The 15,212-nt window shown below is 31.9% G+C and overlaps 1 protein-coding gene and 1 pseudogene across 2 annotated transcripts; both read right to left on the bottom strand.

Annotated features, from left to right (window-relative positions):
- Nucleotides 1–3,657: 3,657 nt before the first annotated feature.
- Nucleotides 3,658–8,445, bottom strand: LOC114183113 (annotated as a pseudogene).
- Nucleotides 8,446–11,269: 2,824 nt separating this feature from the next.
- On the bottom strand, nt 11,270–15,212 carry LOC114183112 (cysteine-rich receptor-like protein kinase 7). 2 transcript variants are annotated; one of them, XM_028069994.1, is made up of 7 exons: nt 13,606–15,212; nt 12,925–13,059; nt 12,718–12,839; nt 12,434–12,644; nt 12,059–12,296; nt 11,817–11,970; nt 11,270–11,698 (listed from the first exon to the last, which is right to left on the bottom strand). In XM_028069994.1, the coding sequence occupies exons 1-7, from the start codon at nt 15,203–15,205 to the stop codon at nt 11,372–11,374; spliced, it is 2,787 nt and encodes a 928-aa protein (XP_027925795.1). In that variant the 5' UTR covers nt 15,206–15,212; the 3' UTR covers nt 11,270–11,371. The 2 variants fall into 2 exon arrangements, with proteins under 2 accessions (XP_027925795.1, XP_027925796.1); XM_028069995.1 differs by having other exon boundaries at nt 13,609–15,210.

The raw sequence follows: 15,212 nt of genomic DNA, 5'->3' as shown, positions 1-15,212 counted from the left end.
TAGCTCCTGAAAATAAGAACTCCCAAACAAAAATATAAATCTCAACATTAAACAAAAAGAAGACCCAAAGCTTGATGCAGTTACCCCAACCCCATCTATGTTTTTATAGACATGAGAACTCAACATCAGGAACAAATGCTAGAAGTGTTCATACTTAAAACTTCACCGTCATTAGTACCCTTCAATTTTCTCAACATGGGTTTCTGCATGGTTGCTTAAATTTTGATTTTCCATCAACTATAGATTGATGGAACAAATACACTATGAAAAATTGAATTAACATTAAAACATTAGCATATCAATTGTTATTAAAAAAAAAAAAAAAAAGAGGTGCACCCAAGGCACCAAAGGCACCATAACAAGCTAGGTTTAGAAGTTCTTAATTTTATCAATAAGGTGCTAAAGGCAGACATCGCCTAAACCAGAAAGGTGCACCCAAGCCACCAAAGGAATCAACAAACTAAATGGCACTGTCTCAACCTACACAGAGTACCCTTCAAGCATCTCAGCTCAACAGCTTTACACATATATGTACCAACTCCAAATCACAAGGAACATGTTTTAGCTATTTTAAACAAACTACAAAACCATTCATAACTGCAAGGAGAAAGAAAGGAAACTCCAAACAAGATAAACATTCCACTAAGTGATTTCTTAACAAACTACATGAATAGTTTTTATGGATAATGATTTATCTACCGAGTTCATTGACACCCAACACACCACACCCATTATTTTCACTTCTTTTCTGTTTCTTTGCAATTACAAAAAAAAAAAAAAAAACCTACCATATTACCCTTGGGTTTTAGATGTCAAAGATTATTTTTCTTATCTACTATAATAGGATATACTTAGGCAGGATTATCTTCAACAGTTACAAATACATTCACCTAAATTTTCAGAGATTTGGCAACAGCGACGACAAGCTCATTGTTTGATAGTGATGGCCTTTCAGAAGCGTTTTCAGAGAACGAATGCTTTTGGGGGAGTTGGGAATTCATCGCAGCGATATGGATTAAGTATTGTTTTAGTCTCGGAACTTTTACTCAAAATTGAAATTCGTTTTGGTCAAAATTTTGATAAATTTTGGTTTTTAAACTTTAAAAATGAGCTAAAATGTTAACTTTTTTTGAGGTTTTGAACGCATTTCTGAATAAATATTGAGCTAAAAATGTGTCAAACTACATAAACAACTCCGATATTAATAAAATTGGGTTAAAAGGATTATATTCATTCCTTTTTAAAATTTAAGAACCAAAATTTATCAAAGTTTTGACCAAGGACGAATTTCAATTTTAAGTCAAAGTTCAAGGACTAAAAACTTATTTAATCCTAATAATATTGATTAGGGATTTGGTTTTTCGCAAGCACGACCATTTTCAGATGGATCGGGGATTTCGTTTTCGCGGGAGACATTTTGTTGGCACAACTTGTTGCTTTTTTAAAATCAAAATTCGTTCTTATATTAAAAAATGTTTTGAAAATAATAATTAAGCATAGCGTCTGTCAACAATTAAATGTTTTAATATATTTTATTATTACTATTAAAATTTAGGGTAAATTGTGAAACTATTTATTTTAAGTTTGCTAATATTTCATAATTTAAAATAAACTTAACTGTATTATTATTTAATAAAAATCAATTTTACTTATATTTTTTATTATTTATAAAATATTGGTTAATATTACTAATTCTAATAATCAATAAATGAAAAGTTTAATTATGTTGTTAGAGGAAAAAAAGTCTGTAACATTTTTTAATTTAATATATAAAATGGGCTTCTTTTTTTTTATCGGCATCTAAAATGAGCTTAGTGACTAAAAAATCTCTTTCTATTTTTTTACAATAAAAAAACAAATAAATAAGTTTATAATTTGTTTAAACTATTAGATGATGAAAAATAGAATATAATATTAGATAATAACAAATAAAATTTTAAGTTCTTTTGTAAAACCCTATAAAACCCTAGAAAATAGTGTTTTAGAATTGATAGTGGCCTAAAAATAGTGGAATTCGAATATTTTAATATTAATTATTTTTAATATAAATAGTTTTGTTATAAACGAATTTCATTATTTTAAAACATACAATTTCTCTAGAAATCACTACTCTAAAGTTCTCTGACTTCTGTCTAGAAGTTCTCACCTCCGGTTCATTTGTTTGAAGATCGGAGACCGCTAGGGTGATCCTCTTGGCGAGCTCTTCCTTTCTATCTGATCAATTTCTTCAATTGTGTAAGTTGAACTTCTACTCGTTTTCTTGTGGGTCTTCTATGTTCTGGCTTGCATGCAACGATACGTTGGTTGCATGTGACCATGCTTTGGTTGCATGTGACGTTTTAATCATCAATATGAGTCTTTGTTGGTCAGTGATCATAATAGTAGGTCTTGATCGTTTTTGTGTTGTTCCTAGGTATAGATAGAACGTCTTGTGAAGCTAAAGGTGTTTTGGTGTTCCTTGAGTCTGTTGATGTTGTGTTTGGGCCCGTTGAACCACCTTGTCAAGTATGAGAAGCTAGTATTGTTTTACTTTGTGGTGTTTTTCTAAATTAATGATGTACATAAAACTAAATATAACACATTGATGAATTTAATAGAAATTTATTGATTGTATCATGATAATGTGAGTATATTTTTTTTTTTACAAACATAAGTAGAAAACATTGAAATACTATGAAATGGGTTTTGAGTATCTTCACGGTGATGTTAATATGAGATTGTTTATGATGATGATAAGCCTATTTCGTAGGATACTTAAATTGACATATGATTATAGACATTAATTTTAGAAAGTCCGTGTGGACTATTTCATTATTCTTGCAAGGAGAGTTGTGACATGACAATCAAAGATGCAAAGATGTGTAATTTTGTATGTAAGGAGATGTTATAGGCGAAGAAATATTTGCACAAGTACCTACTATTTATAGTGAATCAAAGTGTTATTTAAAAATTGTCTTCACAATAATTCAACTTTCTATTCATAATCTAAGTATACTAATGTGAAGTACCATTGGGCAGTAAATTTTTATTTTGTTATGTTGTTAGAGTTAGCAATATTCATGTTAATGATAATGGAGTTCATAAGATAACTTAGGCATTATCAAGAACAAATCACATATGAGAAATTTGTTTGGGATTTTAAACTTCTCTAATATGTGAAAAATAGGTAGTAAAGTTGACTTGTCTCATTTATTTAAGTGGATATTGATCAAATTAGAGTTATTTAGAAGGAAGGACAATTAATTCACAAGAAACTCCAAACCTTGGGCATTATAAGGAATCAAAAAGTATGTTACAATTTAGGATATACTTCGATTATCATTGTATTTTCATTTCAATTTGCTAGGATGATATTGCACATTCACATTATGATCACTTTATTTTAAGTGAGGATCACAATATATATATTAATGAGTAATAATATTATATATGAGGATCATAATTATTTTAAGTGAGGATCACAATATCTATTAATAAGTAGTAATATTATATATGAGGATCATAATGTTTTATCCTTGTTTTGTAGTCTAAATTAAATTTATTTTTTTAACAAATTATTCACCAAATTTTACAAGTGGTATAACGAGTTTTATTACTTTAATAATAAAATATAAAATCAGCACAAGGCATGTCACATGCCAACTTAAACCAATCCAATAAAGAAAGTTATAATCTATAAAGGAATAAATTTGAAGTCTCTTGACAAAAAAACCTTACTTAATCAAAGAAGATGTACATCCTAAAATCAACCTTCACAATTTCAACTCTAACATAGTTTCAAGTGATATTGTATTGTACATTAAAACACAAAATATAATAATGAATAAAAAAATCAATTATCGAGGATAAAATTCACTTTTAGACATGTCATTGATAGAAGATGGTATGGAGTTGACATCTTGGCTTGAACTTGATTCATGTGCAATAATTGGATTCATTCTATGGTTTAAGAAAAATATTGGCTCTTCTGGAGATGGTAGCTCAATTGAGTGGCTAGTAAGATATGAAACAATTGTTACCATTGTAGGTCTAACATCTGGATTTTCTTGAACACATAATAAACCAATTTGAATGCATCTCGTGACTTCAACATTAGAATAATTTTCTTCTAATTTTGGGTCCAATGTGTTCAATGTTGTTCCATCCCTCCAATGTCTCCAAACCTATAACAATTTTTCAAATTTGTTTGTGTCATTACACTTTCATACTTATAAATTAATTTTTGTACATTACTTATGAGTAGTGAGTAAATAAAATAAATAGAAAGATTTTAGCACTCACAAATTTTAGAAGACCATCAGCAACACAATGTGATTCATGTGAACTTATATTCTTTTTGCCACTAATAATCTCAAGAATCATAACACCAAAACTATAAACATCAGATTTTTCAGAGAATTGTCCAAACATAGCATATTCTGGAGACATATACCCACTGCAAAATCAACAAAAAGTTACAAATAATGTTAAAAGTATTATGCAAAGGATAAAGAAAGAGTATTAAAAACTTACTATGTTCCAATGATTCTATTTGTACTTCCATCCTCTTGATCTATTTCAACAATTCTAGCAAGTCCAAAATCTGAAATTTTAGGGTTCATATTTTCGTCTAGTAGTACATTACTAGGTTTAAGATCACGATGTATAACTTTAAGTCGAGAATGTTCATGTAAATATAAAATTCCTCGAGCAATGCCACCTATGATCTTGTGACGCTCAGTCCACCTCAATACTTTTTCTAGTTTAGTATCTACAAAAAATAAACATTATAAATGTAAGTGATACAATAGCAAATACATAAGTTGTTAATGTTAACTTTTAAAAAATAAAATAAGGTAAGAAACATCTTACCAAATAAAAAGTAGTCTAGACTCTTGTTGGGCACATATTCGTATATAAGTATTTTTTCTTGTTCATTGAGACAAAATCCTATAAATGCCACTAGATTTCTATGTTGAAGTTTGGCTATTAATAGAACTTCATTTTTGAACTCTTCTATGCCTTGCTTAGAATTTCTTGAGAGTCTCTTCACAGCAATTGATCGCCCATCAAAGAGAGTGCCCTAAAAATATTAATATAAGTATTTATTATAAAGAATAGAAATATATAAGAAATAAAATTTAACATATTTCTTATACCTTATAGACTTCACCAAATCCACCTTTGCCAATTTTGTTCTCTTGCGAAAAATTACTTGTTGCTGCTTCAATTATTGACATGTTGAATTGCAATGACTTTATAGCGGAACTTTCTTGTCCAACTAAATAAAAATATTTCAATTGTTAAACTATGTTTCTAAACATTTTTATTCTTATAGAAAAGTAAATTGTTTCCATACTCACAATTTTCTTGAAGAATAGCTCTATTTTTTTTCTGCTTTTCCTTCGTATCAAATAATAACAAAAGGCAAAAAATATCCCAGATACAACTATGCTGAAAGTAATGATCAAGATAATTGTTGTTGTCTGACTTCCTCCTACATTACAAGAGTAACACATGTCAAAATAACTTGTGGTGAATTGATAAAACAAGGCTCACTTCTTTGTAAGTAAAAACATTCACTACTAAAAAAATTCATATTTCCTGCCAATTTTGTTTTGGAATATTTTTTTGTAGGAAATACTTATAAACTTTGTTATGAAAAAACAATTTACGGTAAATTGCTGCCAATTCTTTTGCAAAATATTTTGTATAAAACACTTTTTGCAACAAATTTTATAGGAAATACTCACGAATTTTATAATTTTGTAGGAAATAATTATCTACGAAAAAATTATCTGCCAATCTAGATCCTTAAAAGAAATAGCATGAAAAATTCTTTTTTTGCAAATTTTTTTAACAAATTTACAAGCAAATTCTCATATGTAATATGAAAATTTTTAGTAGTGATTATTGGTGAAGAAAACCAACCTTGATTTGAACCATAAGGTATAGTAACAAGATATATTAAAGACATTGATAAATTCGATACAAAAGCTGCACAACCCATATGCACCAAAATGCTAAGGTAAAAAAATAAAATAAAATGGTATCCCAATTGCTAAGAAATTAAAGTACTGTAGAAAACATGTTAATACTGATGATGGTATGTCTTCATGAGGTATTGTTCTTCCAAATTAAATAACTTCGGTTGAAATGTGACTTTCGTAATTTGTCAAGCTTTCTCTAATTTCTAACTTGTTCCTCTATGGGCTCATAATCTAAGACGTGTATATATAGAAACCACTCGTCCTTTTCAGTCTTTTAGGAAAATGATGTTTTGGCAGTCATTTAACCACTTGACAATGTGCTTTTAAGAGTAATGTGGTCAGTAGAAAAAAGTAAACTTCTGTAATTATGAAAGAAGAGAAAAAAAAATACTACAATAATGTAAAGGTCCTGTGAGATTGGGTTTGAATTTTGGTTATAAATACATCCAAACCAAGCATGAACAATATTGCAGTTTTGTTTAAAAGAAAAAAAAAAATTTTGAACCAAACCAAACCAATTTGTTGTAAGTTATTTATGTCGGTTTTTTATCAAATTTTGACCATTCTAGATATCCCTAAAAGAGTAGTTATCAAGTGATTCTATATGCGAAGTTCTTAAACAACATAGATTATGAGTCATGAACAACAAGAGATCAAAATATCACTTTTTTTTCTTCTTATATTTGATTTTTCTACCTGTATAAATTTGTTTGATTTTCGGTATACGATTGTGCTTCCTATAATTAGCATGCGAATCATGGTGAAGTTTTAGAGATGTGAATGAAAATAGAAAACCTGATGAGGTAGGAGGAGTAGATGGAGTGGTTGGCGTGAGATTGTAAAACTGGAACAATTCAAAGCGAAGAACACAGCTAGGATAGAGAACTCGTCCACCCAAGCTTCCCAAACTGCTCCATGGAATTGCCGTTCCAATCACATCACTCAGGCACCCACTGCAACCACTGCTTGATAGATCCGACGAGCATTGACCAAGAATATACACTCTTTGCTCATCGTTCAATCTCAGAGATTCATCTGTCAAGAATTTGTTATCAGTGTCCCCTGTCATGTTGGCCACCCTAGCTAACTGGTTCGATAACTCAGAAGCAACAGAGGACTGTATCGGACTGCTGTTGCTGATATTCAGATTCCTAAATCTCGGACTTGTTTCGTAGCTGGAGAAGAAATTTCTGTCGGAATAGCGAAGCCAGCAGTGATTGTACCATATTACAGCCTCCGCAGAAGCCAAACCACACTCCGAGGTTATTCTGTCGGTTGCGTTTCGGATGCATTGCTGACAGAGGCGAGCAGGAATGTCGATACGGCACCTGAAGAGGCCGTACGCTGTTCCCTCTTGCGTCTGGAATCCATATCTAGAGGTGGCGTTGGAAGACAAGCCAGAGAGGAGGGTTCTGAGGTTTGATTCCAAAGCAGCGTTAGTTTTGTCGTTTGAGCAGTTGTGAGAAATATAACCGGGATCTTCTGAATATTCAGAATCTGTGTTTGCATAATTTGTTTCTGGGACGAGTCCTTTCGGTCCCTCATCGGTGACGCGGTAGAAAGGGAACAATTCATACCTGATGTTACAACTGGGATACAGAACTCTTCCTCCTTGCTTTCCATCACAGCAAGATGGAATATCTGACATTGCTGAATCAAGACAGTTTGAGCATTGTTGGGGTGAAAGGTCTTGCGTGCACTGAGTTAGACAGTAAAGAGTCCGAAATTCCGTCAAGTTTTGTTGCTTTGCGGAATACCTGTTACTAGAATTGGCTGCTTCGCGTGTAGTTTCTCTCATGGTCTTCTCCAACAAACTCATGAAGTTTGAGGAGTTGGAGGAGATATTGGCCGAGTTCCAAATCCAATATGCGGGAGATGTGTTCACAGTGGAGAAGAAAGAGCTGTTGGAATACCGAACCATGCAGTCTTCGTACCAAATCACACTCGATTTGGACGAGGAACAGTTTGTGTCTGAGGACAGAGTGTGGGTTGCGTTTGCGACACAATCTTTGCAGGCGTCAGAAAGAACATCACCTCTGCACATGAAAAGACCATAAACTGTATCAGAGGAGTTTGTGGGAGGGACTGTGTTGTTATAGAATCCGTTGGCATTGGCTGTAGCGTTGGAAGATAAGGAAGAGAGGAGGGTCTTGAGGTTCGTCTGATACGGGCTGTTGTCACTGCTTCTTTCTTCACTACACGACCGGGTAAGATAACCAGCACCCGTTGCTTTACGAGTTGCGAAATGGAAGAAGGTAATAAAAAGGAGGATGAGCTTGAAGGGATTCCAAGCCATGCTTCTGTTCATCTTCAACAACACTCTCATATGCTGGTTGGATTGATTTTTGTTGTCGTGTTCGTGTGTAGTAATGGAAAATAAGATACAACCTTAATGATCAGGCACCTGTTATTTTTAAGAAAATTGTTTGAAAAGTCATCTTCCACCAAAAGTGCTGAGTTAAATAACATAATAAATAATCAAACCCTTTCTTGCATGACTTTTCTATCTATATACATGTTTTTCAACTTTTAACCAATAAAATAATGTGGGGTAGGTGCATTTCTTGCATAACATTTTGGACTGTATAATATTATTTTTGTTAAAATAGTTAGGGTAAAGTTGAAACCTATATATGTTTTTGCCATCACCATCTCGTATTTGACTTGGCACATGATGAAATGATGGAAAGGGTGAAGCAAGTGAAACGAAGAGAGGAGTCAAAACTCGTGTCTCTCTCTTCGACAAAGAAAGTCGGAAGGTTGCGAAAAGACCACTTCTCTGTGTTAACTTGTATGACAATTTCATTTCTATTTATTTATTCAATTCCTTTTTAACGTCTTTCTAGTTGGTCTACTCTCCCATTTCAAGGAGCATTTTACAGATCTAAATTTAACTTAATTAATTTTATTTATTACTTTAATTAATTATTTGTATATTTAGAAATATAATATTAATCACAAATTATTGCATTACAAAAAATTAATTATATTAAAACATGATTATATTACATCATAATATTTTATATTATTAATTTTATAGTTTTATTTTTGTCTTTTATTTTTTCAAGCTATTCCGCGAATGAAAACACAAATTCTAATTCTAAAACTTCTCTATTGTAGTGAGTTCATTAATTTGTAGACATTTGTATACCTCGACCAATACTTTGTTGTTGCTTATGCACATGAATTAGGTCTACAATGATAGTTGGTAGATGAGAATGGTAACACTACTACATTGACATATAACATGAATTTAGATCAAACAAAAATCACTTAAGGTTGAAGTAATATGAAGAATTTATATGACATCATAAGTGACTTGCATATTTAATTTTTCAATTTAGGCAATTCTTCTTCTAAGATAATGGTCTTTAGAGGTAGTTGCACACCACAAAGTTTGAGGTCTTTATACATCAATTCTTGGAAGCTATAGCACCACATTAAACCTATAAATATAGGGCATGACCATTGTTATTTTCATGTTGATTTTGGATGTTATCTTATATGTTAGTTTTGTAATATAATTTAGAGAGAGATACACTTATATTAGTATAGTTCGTAGTAAATATCTTGTAAGACAATGAAAGGAAGGATGCTTATCCATGTTCATCTTGTATTCATCATCGTGAGCACCTAATTCCCCATAGTTGGGATTAAATATAATTTCTAAACTCTCTCTGTATTGCACTTGATTATATATCTATTGTGTTCTTATTTTACGTGTTGGTTACATGGTTTGTATTTCACTTCGTGGTGATTTGACCAATCATCGCACCTCATCAACACTAGATGTGGAGACATTTGGTCTGATGTTTTGATGGAATCAAGTATCTTGACCCTTGACATATACCAGACATGAATATGTAGGCTTAGTTGGTTTAAAGAGTCTTGTTCTCCAAGCAAGGGTTCCTCCACCTGGATTGGGAAATCCTACGTCTGGCATCCTTTGGGTTTAACGCACAAACATGTGATTAGTTCTACAAGTAAGCGTACTTTCATAACAGGAAGATAAAGAACACAATATATAGATAATTATAGGACAATACAATTGAAGTTAATAGGCCAAGTTTAATCTCAGCGTCCTAATCAACATCACATCTCTAATATATTTATTTGGTTTATCCTTATCAATATAAAAACCAGAACTCATATATTGTTCCATTGTCAAACCTCCTCCCTGTGAATGCAACCTTGTTACACTACAACTGACCCAGTATACTTGCTTAAAAAATTGGACCTTTCATGGGAGCGGACCATTAACAGAAACTACTAAATTTTTTGCCGATTTTCATTTTATTTTTTCGCAGGATTTTCATGCAAATATTATTGGAAAATTATTTATTATTCAAATTTTTTTTCCATACAAAGTTTTAATTCACAACAAACTTATATTATTTTATAAATTTTTCTATAAATTTATATTTATTGAAAAGTTATCATAATTATAATATCAACAATATTTTAATACACTACTGGAAAAATAAATATTTTAAACATGTAAAGGATTTTAACAATATTAATAATTTTAAATATTTATTTAATCAAAATTGATAATCTTTATTTTTGTTTTATTTGAATATTTCTATTACAATGACCATAAACTACAAATATTATTAATCATATTATTATCAATTTTATAAAAATATAATATCATATTTTTATGAGATAACTTTATACCATATTTAAATAAATAAAAAAAAGGTACGTATACGTTATCACTAAAAAATATATATTTCTTACTAACTTTTTTTTGAAAGTTTTTACTAAAAAAATAGTTACAAATTTTTCAATAAACAATAAATATAATATTACTTATATTATTTTTCTAAAAACATAAATAAAAAAAATCGTGCGTATGCACGAATCACATACTAGTATTATAAGAAAAGATAAAACAATTATATCTTTAAGAAATATAATTTAAATTATCTTTAGATTTTATAATTTTTCATATCGTATTAGATCCATGAAGATAGAAGTTGTTATTCAATCTATAGCTACAAATAGAAAGGTAGTCCAGATATTATACAAGCGGATCACAGCTTTTGTAATCCAAATTAAATTTATTTTCATTATCAAATTATTCACCGAATTTTTTATGTAGTATATTAAAATGTGAAACAAAGATATATTATCTTTTATAAGCTCTATGAATTTTATTACTTTAACAATAAAACATAAAATTAGCATAAGACATGTCACATGTCAACATAAACCAATCTAATAAAGAGATTTATAACCAATAAACACATAAAGTTGAAGTCTCTTGACCAAAAAGCCTTACACAATCTAAGAAAACATATATCACAAAACAAACTTCACAATTTCTCATTTGACATAGTTTAAAGTAATACTTTACACTACATTAAAACATAAAATAAATAATGATATACAAAAGTAAATTATCGAGGATAAAATTCACTTATAGATATGTCATTGATAGAGGATGGTATGGAGTTGATATCTTGGCCTGAACTTGACTCATGTGCAACAATTGGATTCATTATATGGTTCAAGAAAAATGTTGGTTCTTGTGGGGAAGGCAACTCAATAGTGTGACTACTAAGATATGAAGCAATTGTTACCATTGTAGGTCTCGAGTCCGAGTTTTCTTGAACACATAATAGACCAATTTGAATGCATCTCATGACTTCAACATTAGAATAATTTTCTTTTAATTTTGGGTCCAATATGTTCAGTGTTGCTTCATCCCTCCAATTTCTCCAAACCTATAGAAAATTTGTAAACTTGTTTGCATCATTACTCTTTCATACTTTTGGTAATTGATTTCTTTATGCATTATCAATGGATAAGTATTGAGTAAAATAACAAGATGCCAGCACTCACAAAATTTAGAAGACCATCAGCAACACGATGTGATTCATATGAACCTATATTCTTTTTTCCAGTAATAATCTCGAGAATCATAACACCAAAACTGTAAACATCAGATTTCTCAGAAAATTGTCCAAAGAGAGCATACTCTGGAGACATATACCCACTGCAAAATCAACGAAGAAGTTACAAAATAATCTTGAAAATACTATGCAAAAGATTAGAAGAGTTGGGAAGAGTATTAAAAAGCTTACTATGTTCCAATAATTCTATTGGTACTTTCCTCCTCTTGATCTATTTCAACAATTCTAGCAAGTCCAAAATCTGAAATGTTAGGGTTCATATTTTCATCTAGTAGTACATTACTAGGTTTAAGATCACGATGTATAACTTTAAGTCGTGAATGTTCGTGTAAATATAGAATTCCTCGAGCAATTCCACCTATGATATTGTGACGCTCACTCCAGCTCAAAACTTTTTCTTGTTTAGTATCTACAAAATAATCATTATATATTTAAGTGATAATGTTTTAGTAAATTACTCAAATTGGTTTAATATAAGATACATTAAATATCATAAATACATAATTAACTAATATTAAATTAAAAAAAAGGTCAAAAGTATCTTACCAAATAAAAAGTAGTCGAGACTCTTGTTTGGCACATATTCATAGATAAGTATTTTTTCTTGTTCATCGAGATAAAATCCTATGAATGCTACTAGATTCCTATGTTGAAGTTTGGCTATTAATAGAACTTCATTTTTGAACTCTTCTATGCCTTGCTTAGAATTTCTTGAAAGTCTTTTTACAGCAATTGATCGTCCATCATAAAGAATGCCCTAAAATATTAATAAGTATTCATTAAAAAAATTAAAAACATATAAGAAATAAAATTTAACATATTTTGTATACCTTGTAAACTTCACCAAATCCACCTTTGCCAATTTTGTTCTCGTACGAGAAATTATTTGTTGCTGTTTCAATTGTTGGCAGATTGAATTGCAATGACTCTATAGTGGAACTTTCTTGTCCAACTAAATAAAAAGTATTTCACTTGTTAAATTATGTTTCTAAACTTTTTTTTATTGGAAATACAGCAAAACAAGTTTCCATACTCACAATTTTCTTGAAGAATAGTTCTACTATTTTTTCTGGGTTTCCTTCGTATCAAATAGTAACAAAGGGTGAAAAATACCCCTGATACAACTATGCTGGAAGTAATAATCAAGATAATCGTTTTTGAGTGCATTTGCCCTGTATTACAAAAATAACATATGTCAATAAAAAAAGCTATTTTTGTATAAACTAAAAAAATTAGAACTGAAGAAAACTAACCTCGATTTAAACAAGTTACGTTAAAGTCATAGATAATTTGATACAAAATTGATAATATTGTAGAACAAAACTTACACAACGCATATACTCCAAAATACTAAGGTCACAAATAAAAATGTCATCACATACTGCTAAAAAATTAAAGTACCGGAGAAAATTTGTTAATGTTTATGAGGTTAAATTCTCATAAGGTCTTGTCCTTCCTTATGATAGAAAGTTTTCATAATATTGTGTTGAGTTAGTAGCTTTGTTAGTGGTTCAGACAACTTTGACTGGAATATGACTCATTTCTAGTTTGACAAGTTTTCTCGAATTTCCAACTTGTTCCTTGACCACCTACAGTAAACTTGTATCAGATGCATCAAGTTGTATAGGATTAATCCAATATTTGTTGGATTTTCGTTATATCGCTGATCTTCATTTTATTAGCATGGTGAAGTTTTAGAGACGTGAACAAAATAGAAAAACCTGGTGGGGATGGTGGAGGAGGAGGTGTGAGATTGTAGAACTGGAACAATTCAAAGCGAAGAATACAGCTAGGATACAGAACTCGTCCACCCACGCTTCCCAAACTGCTCCATGGAATTGCCGTTCCAATCACATCATTGAGGCACCCACTGCAACCATCGGTTGATAGATCCGTTGAGCACTGACCAAGAATATACACTCTTTGCTCATCGTTCAATCTCAGAGATTCATCTGTTAGGAATTTGTTATCAGTGTTCCCTGTCATGTTGGCCACCTTAGCTAACTGGTTCGATAACTCAGAAGCAACAGAGGACTGTATCGGACTGCTGTTGCTGATATTAAGATTCCCAAATCTCGGACTTGTTTCGTAGCTGGAGAAGAAATTTCTTGCGGAATAGCGAAGCCAGCAGTGATTGTACCATATTACAGCCTCCGCAGAAGCCAAACCACACTCCGAGGTTATTCTGTCGGTTGCGTTTTGGATGCATTGTTGACAGAGGCGAGCAGGAATGTCGATACGGCACCTGAAGAGGCCGTACGCTGTTCCCTCTTGCGTCTGGAATCCATATCTAGAGGTGGCCTTGGAAGAGAAAGCAGAGAGGAGGGTTCTGAGGTTTGATTGGAAAGCAATGCCAGCTTTGTTGTTTGAGCAATTGTGAGAAATATAAGCAGGATTTTCTGAATATTCAGAATCTCTCTGTGCATATTTTGTTTCTGGGACGAGTCCTTTTGGTCCCTCATCGGTGGCACGGTAGAAAGGGTACAATTCATACCTGATGTTACAACTGGGATACACAACTCTTCCTCCTTGCTTTCCATCGCAGCAAGATGGAATATCTGATATTGCCGATTCAAGACAGTCTGAGCATTGTTGGGGTGAAAGGTCTTGTGTGCACTGAGTTAGACAGTAAAGAGTATTAAATTCCGATAAGCTTTCTTTCTTTGTGGAATACCTGTTACTTGAATTGGCTGCTTCATGAGCAGTTTCTCTCATGGTGTTGGCTAACAAATAGTTGAAGCTTAATGGGTTGGAGGAGATATTGGCCTGGTTCCATCTGTAATATCTGGGATATGTGTCCACAGTGGAGAAGAAAGAGTTGTTGGAAAACCGAACCATGCACTCATCGTACCAAATCACACCCGATTTGGACAAGGAACAGTTTGTGTCTGAAGACAGAGTGTGGGTTGCGTTTGCAACGCAATCTCTGCACTCGTCAAAAAGAACATCACCTCTGCACATGAAAAGACCATAAACTGTGTCGGAGGAGTTTGTGCCGAGGATTGTGTTGTTGTAGAATCCGTTGGCGTTGGGTGTGGCATTGGAAGATAAGGAAGAGAGGAGGGTCTTGAGCTTGGTCTGATAGGGGCTGTTGTCACTGCTTCTTTCGTGACTACAAGATCGGTGAAGAAAAACAAGATCAGCAGTTGCGAAATGGAAGAAGGTAATAGAAAGAAAAAGAAAGATGAGCATGAAGGGATTCCAGGTCATGCTTCTGTTCATCTTCCAACACCCTGTCATACGGTGGGTAGATTTTTGTTGTTCATAGTTTTTTATTGTGCGTAGTAATGGAAAATAAGATCCAACCTTAATAATCATACGACTC

This window comes from Vigna unguiculata, chromosome 5 (assembly GCF_004118075.2).
Source record: "Vigna unguiculata cultivar IT97K-499-35 chromosome 5, ASM411807v1, whole genome shotgun sequence".
In the NCBI taxonomy this organism is placed as follows: Eukaryota; Viridiplantae; Streptophyta; class Magnoliopsida; order Fabales; family Fabaceae; genus Vigna; species Vigna unguiculata.
The sequence above is the reverse complement of the archived record's forward strand: the minus strand, read 5'-3'. Positions and strand labels throughout refer to the sequence as shown.

Bases quoted from the DNA above. Each gene is read 5' to 3' on its own strand.
- LOC114183112 (XM_028069994.1), bottom strand. From the start codon at position 15,205: ATGATTATTAAGGTTGGATCTTATTTTCCATTACTACGCACAATAAAA. The intron at 12,645-12,717 runs GTATACAAAATA...TTAATATTTTAG, and splicing joins GATTTGGTGAAGTTTACAAG to GGCATTCTTTATGATGGACG. The intron at 11,699-11,816 runs GTGAGTGCTGGC...AATTTTCTATAG, and splicing joins CTGATGGTCTTCTAAATTTT to GTTTGGAGAAATTGGAGGGA.